The sequence below is a fragment of the Cnephaeus nilssonii genome, assembly GCF_951640355.1.
Source record: "Cnephaeus nilssonii genome assembly, chromosome: 14".
Taxonomy (NCBI): Eukaryota; Metazoa; Chordata; class Mammalia; order Chiroptera; family Vespertilionidae; genus Cnephaeus; species Cnephaeus nilssonii.
Genome location: NC_137085.1, coordinates 16744377 through 16771683, shown reverse-complemented (window position 1 = coordinate 16771683; position 27307 = coordinate 16744377). Strand labels below are relative to the sequence as shown.

Below are 27307 nucleotides of genomic sequence, written 5' to 3'. Positions count from 1 at the left end.
TTATGGGGTGGAACATCTTCCCCAGCCCAAGAGTCTCCACAAAGCCCCCTTCATGTCCCTGTTCCTCAGGCTATAGATAAAGGGGTTCAGCATGGGAGTCACCATTGTGTATACCACAGACGCCACCTTTCCAGTGTCTGCTGAGTAGGAGGACGAGGGCTGGAAATACACGAGAAAGACTGTCCCATAGAAGAGAGTGACCACTGAAAGGTGAGAACCACAGGTAGAGAAGACTCTGTGTTTCCCCCCAGCAGAGGGGACCCTGAAGATAGTGTGGATGATGTGGGCATAAGAGACCAGGACACATGTGAGAGGGACCACACCCGCAAGGGCTGCTTCAGTGAACATCATGATCTGAAAGATACGGGTGTCCGAACAGGCCAGTTTGAGGAGTGGGAGAAGATCACAGAAGAAGTGTGGGATGGAATGGGAGGCACAGAAAGAGAACTGAGACATCAGGAGAGTGAGTGAGAAGGCCAGCAGGTGGGAGCAGAGCCAGGATATAGCGACCAGCCCCAGGCAGCGTTGGGGACACATGATTGTGGTGTAGTGTAGAGGAAGACAGATGGCCACATAGCGGTCATATGCCATCACAGCCAGCAGGAAGTCATCCAGCAGGGCCAATGCCATGAAGAAGTACATCTGCATGAGGCACCCAGCGTGGGAGATGGTGTGGTGCTGGGTCTGGATGTTGATCAGCACCTTGGGGACAATGGAGCAGGAGAAGCAGGTGTCGATGAAGGATAGGTTGGCCAGGAAGAAGTACATGGGGGTGTGGAGGTGCTGGTCAGAAGCTATGGCCAGGATGATGAGCAGGTTCCCCACCAGGGTGACCAGGTACATGCCCAGGAAGAGCCCGAACAGGAGGGGCTGCTGCTCTGGGTGTTCAGAGAAGCCCAGGAGCAGGAAGTCAGAGACACTGGTTTGGTTTCTAATCCCCATTTAAAGTAAAACATTTGGAGGAAAATCTTGCTTAAATATACATAGTCTCCAAAAAGTTGTATCATTCAAAGCCTTTCATCTGTTTTCTGCATTCTTTTCAGAGGTCACAGAGATGCACTGATGTCTCTTGGCAGCAGGCTTGTAAACATGTACAGAGGTGAGGTCTGTGGACAATGATAATGGGAGATCCTGTTGAGTGTGACCTTCACATTTTAGCTCTCTAGTACGTTGGCCTGTAGACCACCTGGATGAGGTGCAACTGGAGATTAGATGGGAAGAAACTTCCTAAGTTTTAGTCTTCCCCACCTGCCCCTTTTCTAATAGGCAAGCTATCAATTTCATAGGCTTGTGAAATCTGAATAATAAGATATCTGGCCTAGCTGGTTTGGCTCAGTGGATAGAGCGTCGGTCTGCAGACCTAAGGGTCCTGGGTTCGATTCTGGTCAAGGGCACATACCTCGGTTGCAGGCTCCTCCCCGGCCCGGGCCCTGGTCAGGACGCATGCAGAAGGCAACCAATCGATGTGTTTCTCTCACATTGATACTTCTATCTATCCCTATCTATTCTACTCTCTTTAAAAAAAAAATCAATGGAAAATATCCTTGGGTGCAGATTAAAAAAAAAGATATCTTGGGGATATGTATTTACTAGAAAATTATTAAGCACAGGTTTCTCTCTCTGTGTCTCTGTTTCTCTCTCTCTCTTTCTGTTGCTCTGTCTCATGTGTAAGGTTAGAAAAGAAATAACTAATTACATAGATAAGTCATAGCTGAGACTCAGATATTCTGGGTATGATGGGAGTATCTTCCCTCTTTTTCTTTTGAAGACCCATGAAATGAGTTAATGTGGATAAAATTACCTTATAAACTCAAAGGCATTTTGCAAATGAAAGTTCCTCTCATCATCATCATCAGTTCTTTGGAGTGTTGGCTTTGATGTCCTGTAGAATAGATGGGAACCCTTTCTGGCTGTGTTAGCCTCAGCAACTTACACAGCCTCTTATCCTGAGCTTCAGTTTCCTAGTCTGTAAATTATGTGCTTACTTTGTACACTTACTGTAAATAATCAAGGATATGACATATTTAAAGCACTAGCATAGAGCAGGCTTTCAATAAATTGTGAAAACAGTTATTAATATTGCTAGGTAGATAAAATGGAACCTGGGCTTCCTGATGCACTGGAAGTTGTTAGAGAACAGCTCTAAACCCTCATTGCTTTTTATATGTTGGGTAAATTATTTACTTCCTCTGTACCTCATTTTCTTAATTTGTGAGATATGGACATAAACCTACAGTATAGGACTGATGAAAGCATCAACATGCCAGAATCAATTAAAGGTTTATTTCAGACTCTATGATAGAAAATCAAAATGGGAGATTTTATCTTATGCATTTGGGTGGTGTGGAAGGATGAACACACGGGCAGTGTCAGACTATACTAATGTCATGCTCTTTGATGCGGTGATAAAACATACTCCCTCTGGATCTGACAAACCCTAATTTGTCCACCAGCCCCCTTGTGTGCTGGAACATTGAACAAATTTGCTCGAAGTTTCTGGCCTCAGTTTCTGCATCTGCTTGAAGGGTATAAGAACAATACCTAACTCGTAACATTGTTATTAGAATTAAATTAGATAAGGATCGTACAGAACTGGAACTAGTTTATATCAAATGCTGGTCTGATACTAGTTTTTTTCTGCTATTACTGTCTTTTCCTGATGGCGTTAACAAAAGGAGGATGCTTTCTGGAGTGACCAAATAATCCTCTGTGTTTGCCCAGGACTTTCTTGCTTTTAAAACTGAACATCCCTCAGCCCTGGGTAACCTGGACACTTGGTTACCATCTGTGGGAAATTGGACTTTGAAAACTGTTAAGTTTCATATATAGAATTGGAAGTGCCATTGTCATCAATATCATCATCATGATCCTTGGGTGGCAAAGGCTCTGACCTGGTGGTACCAAGATAAAGTATTCACTTTGATATGTGCAGACCCAGGTTTGAGTCCTAGCTGGGTTATCTTGATCAAATCATTTAACTTCTCAGAATCTCAATTGTAAAATGAGCTTAAATAAATCTACCTCAAATAATTCTGAGACTCAAGTTAAAACCATGGAACAGGGCTTGCTGAACTATGGATTTTTGTGGAGATTGTTACTCTTCTTGGGTGGTGGCATAGAATGACTCTGAAAGCCACTCATGATCAAATGGGCTGAGAGTGAGTTGTCCATGCATAGCACAGGGGTCCTGAGCACTGCTGTTGTACAGTTTTAATGCATTGGCCAAAGAAAGTCCTTGGGGATGACTGACCAGCATTGACTTCAGGCTGGAATTTTAGGGAGTTCATGAATATTAAATCAAGACCCTCTTCATGATGGTTCAGAGAGCCAGGTTATGTCTGACTGAGGGAGAGGAAGGGGCAAGAAAGGAGGGAGAAATCAGGTAGGAGGGGTGTGTGTGTGTGTGTGTGTGTGTGTGTGTGTGTGTGTGTGTGTTTGAGAGAGAGAGAGAGAGAGAGAGAGAGAGAGAGAGAGAGAGAGAGAGACCAGTATCTCTCATGTCTACTCTCCTCAGGTCTTACCTGGAAATTCTGACCATCCTCAGATCCCCTCACCATCACCAGGTGTTGGGTTTGCTCCTCTCTTTGGTTTTTCTTTACTACTTCCCTACAAGATGAAGTTTTCTTCCTTCCCTGTAACAGCAGTACAGGCAGGACTGAAGACCCGGGCTGGAGAAACCAGTGCTCAGGCACAGGAGCAGGAAGAGCTGTGGACTTTTCACAGGCAGTGTCTCTGGGGACCCAATCCCAGACCTCCTAGTTAGAGACAAGATGGGGCAAATGTCCAACTTTCAGCTGTCCCCTTTGGGCCTGGATTCCTGAGTCCCAGCAGTGTGAGGAACACCTTTGTTTCAGTGTGACCAGGCATGGGAATCCTGAGAGCACTGCTCTTCGTAACCCCTTCCTGGGCATAGGAGTGGGAGGGCTCCATCTCCCCCTACCCTAACCTGCTATGGAGTCTGTTCTCTCTAAGTCAGATTCCAGTCCTCATAAAGAAAACCTATGTATGGTATCAGATGGGTTATGAGATTTATCATAATGGATGATCATTTAGTATGTTATATAATGTATAATCACTGGGTTGTACACCTAAAACTAATATAATATTGTATGTCAACTGTAATTAAGTAAGAAATCAAAAAATTGAAAGAAAAGAAAACCTTTCATTGTGTTTAGCTAATCATATACTTTACATAGTGTTCTTCTTGACATTTCCAGTCTAATGACAATGCTGTACACCAGAAACCAATCCTATATAATAAAAGCATAATATGCAAATTGACTGAATGGCAGAACCACCAGTTGGCGGGGGGCTGGGCCGGCGAGGAGGTGGCACCAGGCCAGACAAGACGTAGTGCCAGCAGGCAGAGGGAGGGGACGGCGATTGGCGGGGGGCGGCGGGGGGGAGGGGGCGATGCAGACAACCAGTGGTGGCAGAGGGGCGATCTGGGGGTGTGTGTGTGGGGGGGTAAGGCAGAGCCAGTTGGCCATCACCTAATTGGCCTGCCCAGTCACCTCCCGCAGAGGGAGGCCAGACTTGGCTTAGGCCAGACCTAAGTCGTCAATTGGACATCCCCTGAGGGCTCCCAGACTGCGAGAGGGCACAGGCCGGGCTGAGGGACCCCCGAGTGCATGCATTTTCATGCACAGGGACTCTAGTACAAAATAATATTGAAAGTAAATATAATTGAAACAAGAAGAAAATATTTTATTTACCAGCAAATAAGAAGAAATAAATGAATTGAACAGATTTGATATAGGGTGGGTCACACAATCATTGTCTTCAAATTCCTATAGTTCTGTATGTAGAAAAAGTGAACAAATGTTCTCTGGGATATAAGAGGGTAGAGATATGGCTCACCTATAAAAATATGCTGAGGTCATAAGGAATTCTCTGTAAATATTTATTGGTGATTCTTATATGACAAAATTATTGCAAATGTGGTGGCTAAATGGTGATTCTTCTAATTCTATTATTTCTTCTACTAGTGACCTGGTGCACGAAATTCATGCACATTAAAAGGGAATTAATTAGAGGAAATATTTTATTATTGCTATTTGCTCTTTCTCTATAATAGAAGTGTCAGAAATGAAAGAAAATTAGTAAAATGTATATGAAAATCTTCCTCCTGTCAGAGTCTGGGGCACACCACGGGAACCAAAGTCAAGTCCCCACCCACCCACGTGCGCCTCAAAATCGTGTGAGACCCAGACCCAGCCGGCCCCACCCCCATTGGGCTAGATCCAGACCCGGCTGGTCAAGCCCCACTGGGTGGGGGGCATGGCCTCAGGTGGCCTGGCCTGGTGCTGGGACAGGGAGTCACGGCCTGAGATGCCCCGGCCTGGGCTCTGGGCTGCACCTTGAGGTCCCCATCAAGCCCTGCCAGGTGGGGGGCGTGGCCTGAGGTCGCCTAGTGAGGTTTGACAGGGGACCTCACTAGGCAGCCTCAAGTCCCCTGGCATGGGGCGGGGTGTGTGGCCTGAGGTCCCCCAGCCCGGGCTGGGGCAGGGGGCATGCCTTAAGGTTCCCGTCAAGCCCCGCTAGGCGTGGGGCGCGGCCCGAGGTTGCCCGGGCCGGGGAGGGGGGTGCAGCCTGAGGTCCCCTGTCAAGCCTTGCCTGGTGGGGGGCTTGGCCCAAGGTCCCTTGTCAAGCTCCACCAGGCGGGGGGCGCAGCCTCAGGTCCCTGCTGATTGCTCGTTAAGGCTCCTTACGGGAACTCAGCCTCCGCTGTGGGCACAGCCCTCTCGTGTTATGGAATCCCTGCCTCTGCTGTGAGCACAGCCATCTTGACCGTTATGGCGTGGCAGTCAATTTGCATTTCCCCTATTTATTATATAAGATTTTTATTAGGTGTGTTCTCCTATAAGAAGGGACTTACCCTATTTCCCACTTTATTTATTTATTTAATTTTATTTTTTTCGTATCATTATGGTCTCATGGACACTTACTTATTCTCTTGAGTTATAATCCATTACCATTATTTATTTTGTAGCTTTAAGTGTTTTCATTGGTTGCAAGGATTCTAAATGATCTCAGAGAAGCTAACTAGGAAATACTTATAACAGAAACAAAAGGAGTGAAAACTAGAAACTAAAAAACTGAAGGAAAGTTTACCCACAGGAGGTGGGTCAGGAGTGGGACACAAATAATGGCGGGTGGGGCAGTATAGATGTTGGTATACAGACTATAAATAAAAAAATAAATTGCAAACTATTTATACATTTTAAAACCCATGAGTTTGAATTGATAGCTCCAATTCTAGTTTAACACCATAGAGTGTTTTCCAGTCTCTCCTTTACCATGTACAGAGCTCCTTTTCCCGAGAGTGAGAGTCACGATCTTTTCCTCAGTGTTGACTTATTTGCTGAATCTTTGGATACATGGTGAGTTGTTTCAGAATCTTGAACTCATACTACAGTTAATAACATACCACAGCTTAAAACTTTGTTTTGAGTGTTTTTTTTTTTTAATTGTGAAAGTATATGACAAAATTCTGGGTTCAAGAACTACTTAGGTTATTTATTTTTCTTTTTAGTGTAATTATGGTGTTAATTTAAATTTTGTTATGTTCATTTGACTTGTTTTATTCTATTTTGCTTTACTAACCACCTTTTCTATTCATGTTTTACTTGCAAAAGGCAACATAGTCAAAAGTACACAAATAATTCTACCCATCTCCCCATCACTTCTGCCCCACCTCCTGTAGATAAAAAATCCTATTAGTTTCTGATTTATTCTTCCTGTGCTTCTTTTTGCTCAAATGGGCAGACAGGTGGATATTTTATTTCCCTTCATTTTTACATGAGAAGTAGCACGCTATAAATGCTCTTTTACACATTGCATTTTTTTCATTTAGCAATATATCTTAATATTTCTTCATATTAATTCATAGATATCCTTGTTCTTATTTTTTCACAGTTGCAAAATACTCAGTTGATGTTCTATAGAGACTACTTTAGTGATCATAAAATGAGATATTGCTGATGAGTGTCCTAAATGGTTCAAATGGCTAGAATGGTAAATTTTATGTTTTGTATATCAAACTACAATTAAAAATTAAAGAGAGTGTAAGAATTGATCTCTTAAGAACACAGGGAAGAATCATAAAACAATAATAATAATGTATGATTAAGTTAATGCAGATAGTCCTTGGGTTACGTCGAACTCTACGTATGTCGTTTCATGGTTACGTCGCCATCTCCCATTTATTTATATACTGTATTTTCCGGCGTATAAGACGACTTTTTAACCCAGGAAAATCTTCTATATGCCCAGTCACCTTATAAGCCAAAATACGGTATATAAAAAAAAGTTCCATCATTTCGATGTATGTACATATGTGCTTTATGTTTTTTATTATTTATTTACCACAAGTAAAGGTCAGGAATTGTTATCTTTCTTTTAATTTTTTTACCTTTTCACTTCATTACTGCTGTGTATGTGCTCCACGTGAGTGACGTAGGTGCTTATGTAGGTGAGTTCTGACTTATGGCGAAAATCACGTTACATCGCGTCATAGGAACGGATTTCAGACATAACCCGAGGACCTACTCTAGAGGGAAATGGATTAAAATATACATTTAATCAAAAGGGAGGAAGACAAGAGAGAATATATGTGAAACATGTATCAAATAAAAAATATAGCCGAAACCGGTTTGGCTCAGTGGATAGAGCGTCGGCCTGCGGACTCAAGGGTCCCGGGTTCGATTCCGGTCAAGGGCATGTGCCTTGGTTGTGGGCACATCCCCAGTGGGGGGTGTGCAGGAGGCAGCTGATCGACGTTTCTAACTCTCTATCCCTCTCTCTTCCTCTCTGTAAAAAAATCAATAAAATATATTTAAAAAAAATATACATGGAAAATATAAATTAAAATGTATTATGATTACATTAGATGTCAAGAGACAAAATTCTCCAGAAATACAATAATTGTTGCTCTACATAAGATGAGCAATATCCAGCATTACATTGTTAATAATGGACACTTCAGAGATATAAGGAAAAAGAAAAGTTTAAAGTGATGGAAAAAATATACAATTTAAACCCTAACTGCAAGAAAGTTGCATTTTACTACCTATTCTATACTAGTATCTATATCTGTATCTGTATATTTATACCTATACTAGAGGCCCAGTGAATGAAATTCGTGCACGGGGGTGGGGTGTGTGTCCCTCAGCCCAGCCTGCACCCTCTCCAATCTGAGACCCCTCAAGGGATGTCCCACTGCCCTCTCACAATCCAGGACTGCTGGCTCCCAACTGCTTACCTGTCTGCCTACCTGATTGCCCCTAACCACTTCTGCCTGCCAGCCTGATCACCCCCTAACCACTCCCCTGCCAGCCTGATCGACTCCTAACTGCTCCCCTGCCAGCCCGATTGCCCCAACTGTCCTCCCCTGCCAGCCAGGTCGCCCCCAACTGCCCTCCCTGCGGGCCTGGTCACCCCTAACTGCCCTCCCACATGGGGGTGGCCATCTTTGACCACATGGAGCAGCCATCTTGTGTGTTGGAATGATGGTCAATTTGCATATTACCTCTTTATTATATAGATATAAAGTACCTATACTAATATTAGAAGTAGATGAGTAGTTAAGGTAAAGCCCATTTATAGAAATATCTCCTAATTATAAATGCAGTGGTGTGCTTTTGTATATATTTTTTAAATGTCTGGCTCTCTCTTTAAAAAAGCCTTATTTTGTAGCATATGCCATTTTTCATAGTGTAATTTTTCTTATCATGGCTGATTGCAATCTACCAACATGATGTCACTGAATGTCAGTTGGGAAGAGATCCATCCTCACAATCAACTTGAAGCCATCAAAAGCCAGCATCAAAGAATAAGGTAAAAAAAAATTTCACCAGAAGCAAATCATGAGACTAAATCAGTATGTCATCAAATAACATAGTATAAAAAATACATAAGCAAAAACTGACACATCTCAAAGGAGAAAAAGACAAATCCACAACTATAATTGTGCAATATATTTTGCATAAGATTTTGCATATATCTTATGAGGTGATGAACAAGCAAAACTTACTAATTGGGAATGTAACATTACTAACAATCCATGTAGCAAACTTGACCTAGTTTACATATTAACCACACTGTACATGAAAACATATTCTATTAAAGTTATATGGAGATGTCGACTATTCAGTAATTTTAGGACATATATTTCCCTGTGCTCCTGACTGCAACCAGAGGATTTAATGATTGCCACTAAAGAACTTAATTTTGACACACATCTCTAAGGCCTGTTTTATATCTCTGTTCCTCAGGCTGTAGATGAAGGGGTTTAGCATGGGGGTAACTACTGTATACATGACCGAAGCAATTATGTCTTTGGAACCCCATGATGAGGAGAAAAAGTAAACACTAACAAGTGTCCCATAGTATAAAGACACCACAGAGAGATGGGAGCCACAGGTAGAAAAGGCTTTAAAGAGTCTCTTAGTGGAGGGGACCCTCAGGATGATGGTCCCTATACGGATATAGGAGCCCAAAATAACACCAAGACACAAAAATAAAACCATTCCTCCCTCAGTGAAGATGACCAGCTCATTGAGGGAGGTGTCCGAACAGCTCAGCTTCAGGAGTGCAGCAAGCTCACAGAAGTAGTGGGTGATGGTATTGTCAGCGCAGAAAGACAGTCGGATTAAGAGGAGGGTGTGCAACAGGGCAATGCCACATGAGAGAATCCAGGAGCCAGCCACCAGCAGCAGACATAGCCCCTCCCTCATGATGGTGGTGTAGTGCAGAGGGTGACAGATGGCCACGTACCTGTCATATGCCATCACAGCCAGAAGAAAATTGTCAAGACAACCAAAAAGCATGAAAAAATCCAACTGAGAAATGCATCCCATATAGGAGATGGATTGTTGCCAAGTCTGCATGTTCATGAGCATCTTTGGGACAGTGACAGAGGAAAGAGAAATGTCAGAGAAGGCCAAGTGGCTGAGGAAGAAGTACATGGGCGTGTGCAGGCGAGAGTCCAGCCTGATGAGCAGGATGATGAGCAGGTTGCCCAGCACCGTGGTCAGGTACATGCCCAGGAACAGGGTGAAGAACAGGCCCTGCTGCCCTGGCGGGATGGGGAGTCCCAGGAGGAGGAACTGGGACACGCTGCTCTGGTTCTCCCTCCTCATGCTGCTCTTCTGTCTGCTGGGGATGAAGAAGGTGTGGGAATCTCAGGGACCTAGAAAGACAACCAGGACATCTCATCTCATATTGTCATTATTGGGAAAACCACTCATTTTAAAATACTTTCATATTAATTTCTCACACCTGTGGATGTGTGCCTCTTCCCTCCCTCCCATTCTGGCTCCAGGAAAACATTGAGCCCCCAAAGTAGTCACAAGACCTCATCACACAGAAGTAAGAGGGGTTTGCTCTTTATTCAAATACTAGAGGCCCGGTGCACAAAATTTGTGCACGGGTAGGGTCCCTGGGCCTGGCCGGCGATCAGGGCTGATCTGTGGGACGACTGGTGGGGTGATCGGGGGGGCCCTCCCTCTGGTATCCACCTTGGCTGGCCTGGCACCGCCTGCTCATTGGCCCCACCAACCGGCGGGGCGATTGGGGGGTGGTGTCAGCCCACTCGCCGGCCAGCCCCACCCCCTACCGCCACCACTGGTCTCCTCCCTCTGCGGGGCAACCGGCGGGGTCAAGGGGGGAGTCCCCCGCTGGCACTGCCTTGGCTGGCCTGGGGCCTGTGGGCTGGGGGCAGCTCCTGCATTGAACGTCTTCCCCCTGGTGGTCAATGCACATCATAGCGACCGGTTGTTCCACCAGTCATTCTGCCATTTGGTCGATTTGCATATTAGGCTTTTATTACATAGGATTACTATTAACATCACGTGTGTGTAGGAACCTCTACTAAGGACTGAAATGCAGCTGTGAACAAGGAAAGCAAGTTGCCCACTTCTATGAGATTAGATCTTGATGAGCATGGAGGGATCATTTCTACACCAGGCCAGAGCCAAACCATAATAATTCACTGTGGCAGGAATAGAAGTTGAGTCCCTGCAAAGTGGTGTCGGTTGTTTCTGCCTGAAAGTAATGTGAGACTCCAGTGCTGAGTGGGCATTGTTGGAGCATTGTCAGACTTCCTGTGAACCTGCCTGCTCCCATTGACCCTCAGCTGTAAACTCAGGGACACTCTGGAAATGGGTGGCCATTGAAAGCCACTTGATGCCAGAATATCTTCAAAACCAGAATTGTCCACCAAGTATCTTTCATAATAATGCTGAACATTTAGATGAACATTTGGGTACCAGGCTAAGGACTTTACCTACATTTCCTAATTAAATCCAGACATCAGCCTTACATTTCCAGATTTTAAAACCTCTTCACAGCTACTCTAAGGATTTGTATTCTTTGACCTATTTTAGTTTTTAAGAAATAGAAACATAAATGACACAAATACTGTAGGCAAACAACAGTACAGCAGGGACAGAATGGCACACAAATACACGTGTGTATATTAGTATCTGTTACATGTGAAATATTATTACCATTTTCTATAAATTAAAACACACCAATTGTTAGCTACTTCATGGGGTTCAGTCTAATATGTCTGTGTGATCAGAAACCATGCTCTTAAGTGTTACACAGGGAAACTTCCCTTTTCTTGCTTAGGAGCCAAGCACAATATATTATTTTAGAGCTGTGAGGACCCAGAGTTGTCCAAAATGTTTTTATTCCCTTTACTAGATAATTTTATTCCTTCATATTTATTTACTTTCCAACTGACAAAAAATTCTCAAATACATTAAGATTTATTTATGCAATAACTATTTACTGAGAGTGTCTGCAAGATTCATAAAACTTGTGTCATTCTTTCCATTTTATAGACGTGAAAGTGAGACCAATGTTTTATATAACTTCCCCAAGATCTTATCACTATATAATGGTAATTCTGCCCAATACCTTCACACATTATGATGCCTGGAGTTTATGGTTAGTTTGTTTGTTTCCCTGGGATGTTTAGTAAAAATAAAGAAAAGGTTGGAAAATTCTGAGCAACTCAGTCACACTCAGGTACATAAAAATGATAGCAGATACATTTCAAGAAACAGGGTGTTGCTTAGAATTTGAGTATCTTAGGTAATGGAGGACACTTTAGGAAATACTTCAGTCATGGATACAGATCACACACACACACACACACACACACACACACACACACACACACACACACACTACCTGATTGGAGAATGTAAGTCACCCCTGACCAAATTTCCATCCTAAAGTAAGAATTGCCAATATGTGGTTCATCTCATAAACACTCATATGCATACATACAAGTCAGAATTAACACAAAGTTGGACATACACAACATACAATAATACAACTTTCACCCCAAAACACACTCACAATGCACATCAACACACCTGCTTCATGCTGCACCTGGTGAACACTCACCTCACCACGTATACATAACTCAAACACTACACACACCTCTCCAAAATCACACAAGACCAGAAACAATTCAATAATCTTACAAGAAACACACAATACAACACATGCACACCCAGCCACACTCACTACAACAAACCGTATACACTCTCCTATTAATGAGAGGGTATTAATGAGCTTCCCTCCTTCTGACCTTTCCTTTGCTGGGGGAGGGCAGTCAGCATGGGGCAGTTAAGTCTATTCAGTCACAGGCACAATCATTAAACCAACACCCATGCATATGGTCACACACACACATGTCACATACACACAGAGAAAATCAATAACATAACTTCCAACTCTCATACAAGAGAGTGTCACCCACAGGCACAGCTCACATGTGCACAACACGTTGCTGAGCAGAGGTCTAAGCTCTGAGCTCATTTTGGTTACTTAGGAGGTCAGCATCTTCTTGTCCAGCAGCAGAGACAACAGTCTCACTCCCGATGCTCAGCTGTGCTGCCAGTGTTTATGATCACAGACATGAATCAGGAGCCCCTAATCACACATCAGGAGGCTGATAACTTGGTCTACATATGCTAAAATGAGACTGTGAGTCAGATTGATAGCACATACACACACAACTATCAAACAGCACATATACACGCATACACAATACATGCACACACACAGAGTCATGGACACAGAGTCTCAAACATGAACCCCCTAGCACACAGGCAGATCCATCACCAAGTGCAGATTTCCAGCTCCTCTCACCTGGGCTCATCATTGGTGAGTTCAGACACCTTCACCTCCTCAGGTTTTCTTCAGGAGACCTAATATTCAGACACACAGAAGAAATATCTGGGGACTTGGCACTTCTACAGACTTTCATTTTTCTTATCTGGCTCCAAAGAAACGAGTCCACAGATGACACTTAACTGTTAATGAGAGACTGCAACCAAGTCCCCAAGCTTGTGGCTGATTTCTGACTGCCCTTTGGGGAACTGTGTGTCCAAGAATAAGAGGGACTGGAGTCCTAGGGGACAGTGTCCCTGATTCCAGTCATGCCCTGGACTGCTTTGTTTTTGGGCATTGCTCCAGCTGGGAAGAAGAATTTTTCAACTTTCTATTTTGAAATGATTTTGAAGATATAGAAAAGTTGTAATAATGATATTAAGAATTCCTTGTCAATCTTCAGCCAATTCCCCAATGATTAACATTTTACTATGTTTACTACCTTCTCTGTGTGTATATATGTATGTACTAGTATGTTTGTATGTATATTTCAGGATTAGATTTATAGCTGATATACCAGTACATATTATCAGAATGCATATGAACTATTTCCAAAGCTACTGTTTTTATCCTTTTTTTAAACAAATTTCCAAAAAAAATTATTGTTGAAAGTATTACTTATGTCCCCTTTCACCCCCCCCCCCCATTAACCCTTCTAGCCTGCCCCACTTCCTACCCCAGACCCTCACCATACTAATATCTGGGTCCATTGGTTATGCATATATGCGTACAAGTTCTTTGGTTGATCTCTTCCCACTCACCCATGCCTTCTTCCCTCTGAGATTTGACAGTATGTTCCATGCCTCTATGTCACTGGACCTATTTTGTTTATCAGTTTATTTTGTTCATTAGATTCCACATTTAAGTGCGATCATGTGATACTTGTCTTTCTCTGACTGGCTTTTTGCTTAGTGTAATACTCTGCAGGTCCCTTCATGCCATCTCAAAGGGTAAAGATCCTTCTTTTTTACAGCTGCATAGTATTCCATGATGTAAATGTACCACAGCTTTTTTATCCACTCATCTACAGGTAGGCTGTTTCTGAGTCTTAGCTATTGTGAATTGTGCTGCTATGAACATAGGGGTGCATGTATTCTCTCTGATTGGTGTTTTGGTTTTTTTAGGATATATTCCTAGAAGTGGAATTGTGAGGTCAAATGGCAGTTTCGTATTTAATTTTTTGAACAAACTCCATACTGTTTTCCATAACGACTGCACCAATCTGCATTCCCACCAGCAGTGTATTAGGGTTCCCTATTTTCCACATCCTCGCTAGCACTGTCATTTATTGATATGTTGATGGTAGCATTCTGATAGGAAATGGATTGTTGCTGAGTCTGCATGTTCATGAGCATCGTAGGGACAGTGACAGATGAGAGAGAAATGTCAGAGAAGGCCAAGTGGCTGAGGAAGAAGTACATGGGTGTGTGCAGGCGAGAGTCCAGCCTGATGAGCAGGATGATGAGCAGGTTGCCCAGCACCATGGTCAGGTACATGCCCAGGAACAGGGTGAAGAACACGCCCTGCTGCCCTGGTGGGATGGGGAGCCCCAGGAGGAGGAACTGGGACACGCTGCTCTGGTTCTCAGGCCTCATGCTGCTCTTCTGTCTGGTGGGGATGAAGAAGGTGTGGGAATCTCAGGAACTCAGAATGGATGACCAGGACCATCACATCTCATACTGTCATTCTCTGGGAAAACCATGAATTTTACCTGCATACCTATTAATTTCTCACACCTGTGGATTCATCTTCTCTCTGTTCCCGCCTGGGTCCAGGAATCATCACACCCCTAAAGCAACCAGCAAGACCTCATTGCACAGAAACAAGAGGGCATTCACCCAGTTCTATGAGTTTACACCTTTAAAATTTTTTAAAATTGATTTCAGAAAGGAAGGTAGGAGAGAGAGATAGCAACATCGATGATGCTAGAGAATCATTGAAGGGCTGCCTCCTGCAAGGGGAATGTAAGACTGATGTATGGATTTAATTAGGAAATGTGGGGATTGAACCCACAACCCCACTATGTGCCCTGACTGGGAATTGAACCGTGACCTCCTTGTTCATAGGTCAATGCTCAACCATTGGCCACACCAGCCAGGCTGAATTTACATGTTAATGACCACAGAGAGATAATTTCTAGTTTGTCCAAGGCCAAACCATAATAATTCACTGTGGCAGAAATAGAAGATGAGCCCCTGCAAACCAGTGTCAGTTGTTTCTGCCTGAAAGTAATGTGAAACCCAGTCCCATTGACCCACACCTGTAAACTCAGGGATACACCAGCGATGGGTGCCATTTAAAGCCACTTGATGCCAAAATAGCTCCAAAACCAAGATAGCCCACAAACTCTCTTTCATAATAGTGCTGAACATTTTGGTGAACGTTTGGGTGCTGGTCTATGGACTTTAACTACATTTCCTAATTAAATCTACACAGCAGTCTTTTTTTTTAAAATATATTTTATTGATTTTTTACAGAGAGGAAGGGAGAGGGATAGAGAGTTAGAAACATCGATGAGAGAGAAACAGCGATCAGCTACCTCCTTCAAACCCCCTACTGGGGATGTGCCTGCAACCCAGGTACATGCCCTTGACCGGAATCAAACCTGGGACCCTTCAGTCCGCAGGCTGACGCTCTATCCACTGAGCCAAACCGGTTAGGGCTACACAGCAGTCTTACATTCCCAGATTTTAAACCATCTCCACAGTTACATTAAGAATTTGTGTTCTTTCAACTATTTTAGCTTTTAAGATATCTATATAATAAAGAGCCAGGGTCGTAAGGACCATTACGACCAAAGGCTCGACCAGACTGGAAGTCAGTGCTGGGTTGCTGCGGCGACCCAGCACTGACTGGGGCTGCTGCTAGTGCCCCGACCTAGCACTGACTGCCTAGAGGGTTGCAGATCAGGTCATTGATCAGAACTGGTGGCAGCCATTGATCAGAACTTGCCTCTCTTTCTCTCCTGGCCTGGCCAATAGCCGCTCCTCCATTTCTTTCCAGGCCTCTATTGGGGCTGCTGATCAGCCCTGCCTTTCTGATCAGGCCCCGTTGATAGGCCCAGAGATACTGACTGGCATAGAAACTGACCAATCAGAACCAAATCTGGGTGAATGTAAGGAGCCAATGGCTGCCTAGGAGGCGGAGCTTTTGACGCTGACTGGCGTAGAAACTGACCAATCAGAACCAAATTGGCCAGCAGAGGAGGGCAGTTGGGGGTGAGATCAGGCTGGCAGGGGAGGGCAGTTAGGGGTGATCAGGCAGGCAGAGGCAGTTAGGGCGATTAGGGCAGCAGGGGAGAGCAGTTAGGGGTGAGATCAGGCTGGCAGGGGAGGGCAGTTGGGGGCAACCAGGCTGGCAGGGGAGGGCAGTTGGGGGGCAAGATCAGGCCAGTAAGGGAGGACAGTTAGGGTTGATCAAGCAGGCAGAGGCCATTGGGGGCTCGATTAGGCTGGCAGGGGAGGGCAGTTAGGGGCAATCAGGCAGGCAGGCAGAGAGGTTAGGGGCGATCAGGCAGGCATGCCGAGGCAGTTAGGGGCAATTAGGAAGTCAGGCAGGTGAATGGTTAGGAGCCAGCAGTCCCAGATTGTGATCGACACCCACCGAGGGGTCCCCAATTGGAGTGGGTGCAGGCTGGGCTGAGGGAATCCCCCTTCCATGCATGACTTTCGTGCACCGGGCCTCTAGTAGAAACATAAATGACACAAATTCTGTAGGCACACACAGTACAGTAGGGGACAGAATGGCACACATCTATAATATATGTGACATGTAATGTATATAACTTGTCATTTTCTATAAATTAAAAATGACCAAGTATTATCTACTTTATGGGATTCAGTCTAATCTGTGTGATCATAGCCCATGCTCTTAATCATTACACATGGAAACTTCTCTTTTGTTGTTTAGAGAAGTCAAGCACAATGTATTATTTTAGAGATGTGAGGACCAAAAGTTGTCCAAAATTTTCTTAGTCCCTTTACTAGATAATTTAATTCCTTCATATTTATATACCTTCAACTGACAAAAATTTTCATATACATTAACTTCCATTTATACAATGACTATTTACTGAGAGATTTGATTATAAACGGGTGCTGGATTTTATCAAATGTTTTTTCTGCATCTATTGATATGACCATGTGGTTTTTATCCTTAATTTTGTTTATGTGGTGTGTCATGTTTATTGATTTGCAGATATTGCACCAATCTTGCATCCCTGGAATAAATTTCACTTGATCATGTTATATGATCTTTTTAATGTATTACTGGATTTGGTTGAGGATTTTGTTGAAGATTTTAGCATTTATGTTCATCAGGGATATTGGCCTATAATTTTCTTTGTAGTGTCTTTATTTGGTTTTGGAATTAGGTTAATGCTGGCTTTATAAAATGGATAGGAATTGCATTGAATCTGTAGATTTTTCATTCCATTGATTATTTAATTTGCTTTGTAGAAGCTTTTTAGCTTGATGTTTTATCACTTGTCTATTTTTGCCTTTTTAAAATTTAATAAATCTTTATTGTTCAGATTATTACAGTTGTTCCTCCTCCCCCCCCATATCTCCCCTCCACCTGGTTCCCACCCCACCCTCTTCCATTACCTCCCCCGCCACTATCCTCATACATAGGTGTACGATTTTTGTCCAGTCTCTTCCCGCACCCCCCACACCCCTTTCCCCCTGAGAGTTGTCAGTCCACTCCCTTTCTATGCCCCTGATTCTGTTATATTCACCAGTTTATTCTGTACATCAGATTTTTAATTCACTTGATTTTTAGATTCACTTGTTGATAGATATGTATCTTTACCTTTTTCTTCTTCTTCCTCTTCTTAAAGAATACCTTTCAGCATTTCATATAATACTGGTTTGGTGTTGATGAACTCCTTTAGCTTTTTCTTATCTGTGAAGCTCTTTAGCTGACCTTCAATTCTGAATGTCAGCTTGGCTGGGTAGAGTATTCTTGGTTGTAGGTTCTTGCTATTCATCACTTTGAATATTTCTTGCCACTCCCGTCTTGCCTGCATAGTTTCTGTTGAGAAATCAGCTGACAATCGTATGGGTGCTCCCTTGTAGGTAATTAACTGTTTTTCTCTTGCTGCTTTTAATATTCTCTCTTTGTCTTTTGCTCTTGGCATTTTAATTATGATGTGTCTTGGTGTGGTCCTCTTTGGATTCCTTTTGTTTGGGGTTCTGTGTGCTTCCTGGACTTGTAAGTCTATTTCTTTCACCAGGTGGGGGAAGTTTTCATTCATTATTTCTTCAAATAGGTTTTCAATATCTTGCTCTCTCTCTTCTTCTGGAACCCCCATAATTCTGATGTTGGTACGCTTGAAATTGTCCCAGAGGCTTCTTATACTATCTTCAAATTTTTGGATTCTTTTTTCTTTTAGCTTTACCAGTTGAGTGTTTTTTGCTTCTTTGTATTTCAAATCTTTGACTTGATTCTTGCATTCCTCTAGTTTGCTGTTGGGTGTCTGTATAATATTTTTTATTTCAGTCAGTGTAAGTTTAATTTCTAGTTGGTCCTTTTCCATATCCTCGAGGGTCTCTCTCATATCCTCGAGGTCTCGCTGAATTTATCAGCCTTTTCTAGGAAATTCTTAAAAAACCTTATAACTGTGGTTTTGAACTCTATCTCCAGTCGTTTGTTTTCCTCCATTTCTTTCGTTTGTGATCTGTTTCTTTGTCTCCACATTTTCGCTGCTTCCCTGAGTTGGTAGGGTAGCTTTGTGTGCTAAGTGTCCTATATGGGCCAGTGGCTCGGCCTCCCCAGTTACCTGAGGTGGACACTCTTGGTGCACCCCTTTGTGGACTATGTGTACAGCCTTGTTGTAGTTAAGTCTTGATTGTTGTAGTTAAGTCTTGTTGTAGTTAAGTCTTGTTGGTATTAGTGGGAGGAGTTGACCTCCAGGCCAATTGGCTGTGAGGATCAGCTGTGTCTACGCCGGAAGACAGCCTTATTCGACTAGACTTGCAAAATTGCAAAAGCCTCTGTGCTCAGCTTGGATGGGTAGAGTTTCAGGGTGGAGCCTACAGCCTTGGCTTCCCGTCAGCCCCGTCCTATGAGGTTCCTGGGTCTCAGTGTCCCTTAGTGTCCCTCGGTACTCGCTGCAAGCACCTCTGAGAGAAAGGCGCCCTCGAGTTTTGCCTGCTGCCAGACAGTCTAGTCTCTCCCCCAATGAATCTGGATTTCCAGATTCTCGCCTGGAACTGGGGTTCAGTGCAGTCGGAACTGGGGTTCAGCACAGTCCGGAGCTTTTGTCTCCTTCCCACTAGGGCAATCCAGCGGCACAGTCAACAGTCTGTCCTCTGTGCGCATTCACGTGTGTGCCTCCGGAGCTCTGCCTTTTGCCGCTCCCCTGAGTTTCCGCCTTACAGCCCAGATTCCCCCAGTATGAGCCTGGGTCCCCAGGGTCTGGCCCAGAACTGAGGTTCAGTGCAGTCGGAGCTGGGGTTCAGCGCAGTCCAGAGCTTTTGTCTCCTTCCCGCTAGAGAACACCAGCCAGGCACTCAGCCGCCCCGTCCTCTCCAGCTCCGTCCTCTCCGCACGCACGCACCCGTGTCTCCGTACCTCAGGCTTTTACAGCTCCTCTGATTTTCCTTGTGGTTTTCTCTTTCCTTCTAGTTGTAGAATTTCCAGTCAGTCAGCCTTCCTGTGGTTCTGGATGATGTCCATTTTGTCTTTTAGTTGTATTTTTGAAATTGTTGTGCGAGGCTGCAGTTTAGGTGTTTACCTATGCCGCCATCTTGGTTTCTCCTCTATTTTTGCTTTTATTACCTGTGCTTTTGGTGTGATATCCAAGAAATTCTTGCCAAGACCAATGTCAGTAAGCTTTTCCTTTAAGTTTTCTTCTAAGAGTTTTATAGTTTCAGGTCTTACATTTTAGTCTTCAATCAATTTTGAATTGATTTTTAGGAGTAGTGTAAGATAAGGGTCCAATTTTGTTCTTTTGCATGTGGATATATCCAGTTTTCCCACCACCATTATTTTTCTCTCATTGTGTATTCTTGATGCCTTTATTGAAAATTAGCTGTTCATGTATATTGGGTTTATTTCTGGACTTTCTTTTTTTCTATTGGTCTGTACAGTACTATTTGGATTTGGTAGCTTTGAATATATTTTGAAATCATGAAATGTGAGGCCTCCAGTTTTGTTCTTTATTATTAACATTGTTTTTGCTATGTTCGGTTCTTTTGAGTTCCATATGAATGTTAGGATTTCTTTATCTATTTCTGTTAAAAATGACATTTGGAATTTATTTTGTGCCTACCAAAGACTTATTAGAATTTTCCCAAGTTAACTTCTGTACACCTAGTTTGGATAGAAAAACTTTTATTAAAATCCTCAGATAGTACCTGTCCACATTAGTTCACCTTCTGAAGGGTGACAGAATGTCTTTGGGCATTGCCTCATATTCTGATAGACACCATAGCTCTGACTGAGAAGGTTAGGACTAGCCTGAGGGCCAGATTGGTAATTCTTTCACCTGACATGTTATTGCATGGTCTTATTATCTGGAATTCGCTTTAGTGTGAACTTTTTGGAATATCTGTAGGCTTGCACATAAAAGATCTTCATTTCTTAGTGACTTGTGTGTTGCTGAGACAAAGAAGTTAGGTGCTGATGGCAGAGTGAGGATAGAAATGAAACAATATGTTTCCTGGGACCAAAGGACTTTATAAGTTACTAGAAGCTATAATTAATGAATTTATTTATTTAATATATGCCAGGAATTCTTCATATTCTAACGTGGTATATTGTACTTGATTGAGCATGAGAAAACTAGGGCATGTAAATAGAGGCAGTGGAAAGGGTACAGATATTCTAGGCCAGCATCCCTAAGCCAAATGATTGGTAAGAGTTAGTGGTGAAAGCCAGGTGTGCCTGGAAAGATATGAAGATTATTATTATTTTTAAAAAATATATATTTTATTGATTTTTTTACAGAGAGGAAGGGAGAGGGATAGAGAGTTAGAAACATCAATGAGAGAGAAACATTGATCAGTTGCCTCCTGCACACCGCCCACTGGGGATGTGCCCGCAACCAAGGTACATGCCCTTGACTGGAATTGAATCTGGGACCTTTCAGTCCGCAGGCCGATGATCTATCCACTGAGCCAAACTGGTTTTGGCCAGATATGAAGATTATTGCAAATTAAATTTGTTGTCTGAATCGCTGGTTGCTTCATGACAATTAGAAGAGAACATAATGATAGCAATGGCAGGGACCTTGATTTTGGGCCCTCGGTATCCCTGAGTTTCATTAGGCCACTATAAACTTCTTGTTATATTGTTAGGGCAAAAGGACTTGTATTCAACTTTAGGTCCTGCTATCCACAAGCTTATAATCCATAAAGTCCGCTAGTTGTAAAAACGTTTTTTAGTTTGGTTTTGTTAATTCTCACCTGAGGATATTTTTTCCATTGATTTTTAGAGAGAGTGGAAGGGAGGAAGGGAGGGAGAGAGATGAGAGGACACACACACACACACACACACACACACACACACACACACACGGGGGTGGGGGAGAAAGAGAGAGAGAGGAGAAGCATTAATGTGAGAGAGACACATTGATTGGTTGCCTCCCACATGCACCCTGACCAGGCCTAGTATTGAAACGGCAACCCAGGTACATGCCCTTGACCAGCAATCAAACTGGTGACCCTTTGGTGTGTGTGTGTGGAAGGGATTGCGGGGGAGGGGAGGTGACATTCTAACCGCTGAGCAACACAAGCCAGGGCTGGTTGTAAAAACTTGATGAACTAATTGATGCAAAAGAATTCCAGGAAGTGTATATATCTTACTTTACTATTGTTATTGGCAATAACATAATCAGGGAAGGATTGATTAAGCAACAAATTTACACTTTTATGTATTTGTGAGTTGTTAGGATTGTGTAATGGTCATTAATGTTGATCACTGAATACTTTGGGCTCTCCATTTTACAAATACATTGTTGGATTGTGCCTTGGGCTCCATTTCGTTGGGTGGTGTCACGAAATTGGTTGTGGACAATGAGTTGTGGTCAGAAGTAGTGTGAGTCACTTCTGAACCTAAGTATTTATTTGTCAGAACAAATCTTCAAGAGTCTTTCTCAGCTTCTGACAGTGATGATTAATGCCTATAATGATCACTGCCCCATCAAGTTTGATCCCTGAGTGTATAAAATAGGCAACACCCATATACTTTTTTTTTTTTTTTTTTTTTTTTTACAATGGACTTGAAGTGTGAATAAGAAATAGACCTTCGGTTTTAAGTTCCAAAGATTTTTGAGGTTGTTTGTTCCCACAGCATAACCTAGCTTATCCTGATTGATTTACATCACTATCTCAAGCTATAAAGGGAACTTCAGTGAGGATTCTGGCTGTGTGGAAAAAAAATTACTAAGGAAAGGAAAAGGAAATGAATATTGAGAATTCACACTGTGATAATACGTTGGTGTTGGTAAGGTGTACATCTGCTTTGTAAATTCTTTTATCTTTCCAGTGTTATACTTCCTGGCTCTCAAATTGAACAATCTTCACAGGGCTTTTTACTGTATATCAAACACATCCCATGTGCTTATTGCCTCTACCTGCTTGGATGATTCGCACTGTTTTAAATACTCTGCTCATTTCCTCGTCTAATGAACTCCTATCTGTCAAAATTCAACCCAGCCTTAAAGACAATTTTAGGTTATTCCTCAAAGAGCCTTTGCTAATTCCTGACCAACTCCATGTAATTTCATATTCTAAAAACGAATTGAATTTTATAATTCCTTGAGGACTAGCTGATGTCAAACTTATAGAAGACATATTTGGAGAAAGCTTTATTCTACCAGCTGGGTTGAAGAAACTGTTTCCTGAAATTTGAATTCCTAGCAGTACCTACTCTGGGATGAAATATTTGGTCAAGTTCACTGATAGACACTAAATGTTCTAGCTTCCAGGTCAATGCTCTTACTGCTATTCAACACCACCTGCCATGACCTCTATGGGTGCCATGTGAAAAATAGTTAGGAAGGAGGATAACCTATCACCTTTTAGGTCACCTCCCCATGATGACATTCCATTGTATTGCTCTTTCTATGAGTGAATTCTGTCCCTTAATTTCCTCAAACTGTTCTTCATATCTTTGTTCCTAAGGCTGTAGATAAAAGGGTTCAGCATGGGTGTCACTACTGTGTACATAACTGTGGCTACCCGGTCCTTCACCACTGAGTACATGGCCAGGGGCCTAAAGTAGACATAAATGACACTCCCATAGAATAAGATTACTACAGTGATGTGGGAGCTACAGGTAGAGAAGGCCTTCCACTTCCCAGCTGCAGAGGGGATTCTGAGTACAGTGATGATGATTTTCAGGTAGGAAAAGAGAATGCACAAGAAGGGGGTCACAATGACTGCCAGTGTCTCGGTCATGACAACAATCTGGCTGGAGGAAGTGTCAGAACAGGATAGCTTCAGCACAGGCTGGGTATCACAAAAAAAGTGCTTAATGACGCGAGAGGCACAGAAAGACAGGCGGGCCATGAGTAGCACACGGAGCAGGGAGTGCGCATGGGAGATGGTGCAAGAACCCAGCAGCATGAGGAAGCAGCGCCGTAGGTTCATAACCACATCATAATGGAATGGGTTGCAGATGGCTACCAGCCGGTCTATGGCCATAGAGGCCAGTAGGTAGCTGTCAGTGTTCGCAAATGCCATGAAAAAGTACATCTGGACCAGACAGCCCACATAGGAGATAGACTTTGTCTCTGATAGTAAATTTACCAGCATCTTGGGCACAACAACTGTTGTGAAGCAGATATCCATAAAGGATAGATTGCTGAGAAAAAAGTACATAGGTGTATGGAGCCGGGAGTTAGAGTAGATGACCAGGATGATGAGTACGTTTCCCACCACAGTGACCAGGTACATGATGAAGAAGATGGCAAAGAGGGGTTTCTGCAGTTGAGGGTTGGAAGATAAGCCCAGCAGGATAAATCCTGAGGTGCTGCTGCTGCCGTTCTTTATCTCCATGTCTCTTGCCTTCTTGGACAGGGTTGGAGAAGCAGTGGAAGAGATATGAGCGTCTTCCCTAACCTATAGCCTATGAAAAAAGCCCACTGATATTTGTTAGGATTTTAGAGATCATTTACTTCAAGAAACTGTAGAGAAATAGGGAGTAAAATCTCACAAGGGAAACGTTTGAAAATTTCAAGTTGCTTCCTAGATGAGAAACTAAACTTTTCTCATGTGCTCTTAGGACCTTCTATGTAGCCTAATGTGTCTGAGTTTCCCCCCAATTTTCTTTTTAAAGATTCTTCTTAGGTTGTTTCCTGATCAACTTTTAGCCCCTTTTTCTTCTTTTTTTTAATTTTTATTTTAACAGACTTTAATGTAATTGTTAACCAGTATACCAATTTCCTGTAGCTTCTGTAACAAAGTACCACAACATGGGTGACATAAACAACAAATGTATTGTCTCACAGTTCTGGACACCAGAATCTGAAATCAAGGTGTCAGACTTAGCCCCTTTTTCTTAATCCCATGGGAAGAGGCTGGTGGGTCCCACATTTAATCATGATGCTTTCAAAGAAGGGGTTAATGAGGTCATCTTATTAGGATCCTCTTCTGATAGTTCCAGAGGTCATGGTAGTTGGGATAGGAAAAAGTGAGCATCAGATTTAATCAGTGCTCCTTGGTATCCACAGAAATCAGATGAGAATATTTAAATCTTAAGAGCAAAATCTTCTTAATATATATTTAAATATTTCTGTTTGGCTAATTAAATCTGGCCACTTAAATTATAAGTTTTTGTTCAAGGATGCCACTCAAAATAGAAATGTTACCAGGAATAGCCTATGTTACAGAGATTATTTAAATATGTAAATTTTTCTGATTAAAAACTATGAAGTCCTTATTCTAAACATTCAAAATACCAGAATATAAAACTGTGAATATAGAAGTCTGATTCCCACCAATATCATGGAAAGAACAAGTCAGCATGGCCTCTGTTACCATTATTGGACTGCATTGCTCAGATGGTAGCCAAAGCCAATTAAGAGGCAAAATTAAAGAAATAGGAAGCATAAACATGAGATTAGGTAAAATTGTCATTATTTTTAAGTGACTTGTATATCTGGAAAAGTGCTAATGCATATCTGAAGACTTTAAACATACGAAGATTTCACTAAAATTTACAAGATAAATACACAAATATTAATACTTTTCTTACATTAGGAAAATGCATGGAGAAAAAGTTTCAATTGATAATGCTAAGAAAGTCTAAGAAATACTTAGGAATAAACCTAAAAGGGAAAATAAAAAGAAATGTAAAATATCTATCTGAAGAAACTATAACAGAATACAAAATTATGATCTGAATAAATGGAGATATTCTGTTCCTAAAAAAGATTCAATATTAAAGAATGTCAACTTATAGATTACACATATAAGTAATATCACATAGTAATTGTCTTTTTCTTTCTGACTTATTTGACTTAGCATAATGTTCTTGAAATCTATCCACATTGTTACAAATAGCAGGATTTCCTTCTTTCTCATGCATGAATCTAAAAAAGACAAACTCACAGAAATAGGTTGTAGAATGGTGGTTGCCAGGGACTGGGAGATGAGTGAAATGGAGAAATGTTATACAAAAGGTATAATTTTCCAGCTATAAGATGATTAAGTTCTGGGAATCTACTGTAGAGTAGGGTGAATAAAGTTAACACTACTGTATTACACAGTGCACAAATGATGTATTATAGAATTGTGCACCTGAAACCTGTATAATTTTAACCAGTGTCACCCTAATAAAATAAAAGGGACAAAAATAAAATCCCCAATAAAGTCAAGGTTGTACATTTGAAGTAAAAAAATTACTGTATTACATACTTGAAATTTGCTAAGAGAATAGATATTTATTTTTATTGAGACATAATTGATATATAATGTTGTGTAAATTTAAAGGGGTCGAATATGTTGATTAGATACATTTATATATTGCTGTATGATTACCAGCATAGCATTAGCTAACACATATATTATGTTACAAGTCACAAAATTATCATTTTTTGTGGTGGAAACAATTAATATCTAGTCTTTTATCAACTTTGATGTTTATAGTACAGTATTGTCTATAGTCACTGTGCTGTGCATTAGATATCGAGGATTAATTTATCTACTGCTTAGAAGTTTGTACCTCAAAACAACATTTCCCCATTTTCTCCACCCACCCTCCCCAGCCCCTGGTAACCACAATTTCTACTTAAGAGTGTAGATCTTAAATGTTCTCAGCACATAAAAGAAATAGTAATTATGTAAGGTGATAAAGGTATTAACTAACCCTACTGTGGTAATCATTTTGCAGTATATAACTGTATCAAATCATCTATACTCATTAATTTATAGCAATGTTATGTGTCAATTATATCTCAGTAAAGCTGGAGAAAACTCATTTTTTCTTAAATTATAAAATTCAATGCACCTATAATAACATCCAAAGGGAATTTTTAATGTGTTGATTATTTTGCTAGGTCAGAATATTTTAGATTAACCCTTCACAACCTGTTTAGCATTTTTATCTTAAGCTTTATTTCCTTTCATAAGAACTCAGAATTGATTACAATGTAAATCAAACAAAAAACTTGCTATATCCTAGGCATTACAAGATTATACCAATTTATGCAGCTTTGGTAAAACAATACCATATTTTATTTTATTTTTATTAAGTGAAAAAAATCTATCTTTATGTTTTATTTTTTCCCAATTTTTTTATTAAGGTATTATATGTGTACATATCTTACCATTGGCCCCCCACCCCACACCCATATATGCCCTCACCCCCCAGAGTTTTGCGTCCATTGGTTATGCTTATATGCATGCATACAAGTCCTTTGATTGATCTCTTATCTTCCCCACCTCTCCCTAACCTTCCTGCTGTAATTTGACAGACTGTTTGATGCTTTACTGCCTCTGACAATACCATATTTTAAAACTTACTAGCTAATTTGAATGATAGTATCTTGCCCATCATTTCTTCTTCATATATACATTTAAGCAATGTAAAACAGTGATACCCCAAGGTAATTTTAAAAAAATTGAACTTATTAGAATGACTGACATTGGTTAATAAAATTATATAGGTT

General features: G+C 41.8%; 3 protein-coding genes across 3 annotated transcripts; all 3 read right to left on the bottom strand.

Moving 5' to 3' along the window:
- Positions 1-942, bottom strand: LOC307111072 (olfactory receptor 1G1-like; the record flags this gene model as incomplete). Its single annotated transcript, XM_079790774.1, has 1 exon — positions 1-942. One exon carries the CDS (start codon positions 940-942, stop codon positions 1-3), a length of 942 nt encoding a protein of 313 aa, XP_079646900.1.
- Positions 943-9203: 8261 nt separating this feature from the next.
- LOC307111289 (olfactory receptor 1J4-like) lies at positions 9204-10142 on the bottom strand (the record flags this gene model as incomplete). The annotated part of the gene is made up of 1 exon (XM_079791074.1): positions 9204-10142. One exon carries the CDS (start codon positions 10140-10142, stop codon positions 9204-9206), a length of 939 nt encoding a protein of 312 aa, XP_079647200.1.
- Positions 10143-23258: 13116 nt separating this feature from the next.
- LOC307111310 (olfactory receptor 1L4) lies at positions 23259-24200 on the bottom strand (the record flags this gene model as incomplete). The annotated part of the gene is made up of 1 exon (XM_079791094.1): positions 23259-24200. Exon 1 carries the CDS (start codon positions 24192-24194, stop codon positions 23259-23261), a length of 936 nt encoding a protein of 311 aa, XP_079647220.1. The 5' UTR covers positions 24195-24200.
- Between the last annotated feature and the right edge of the window lie 3107 nt (positions 24201-27307).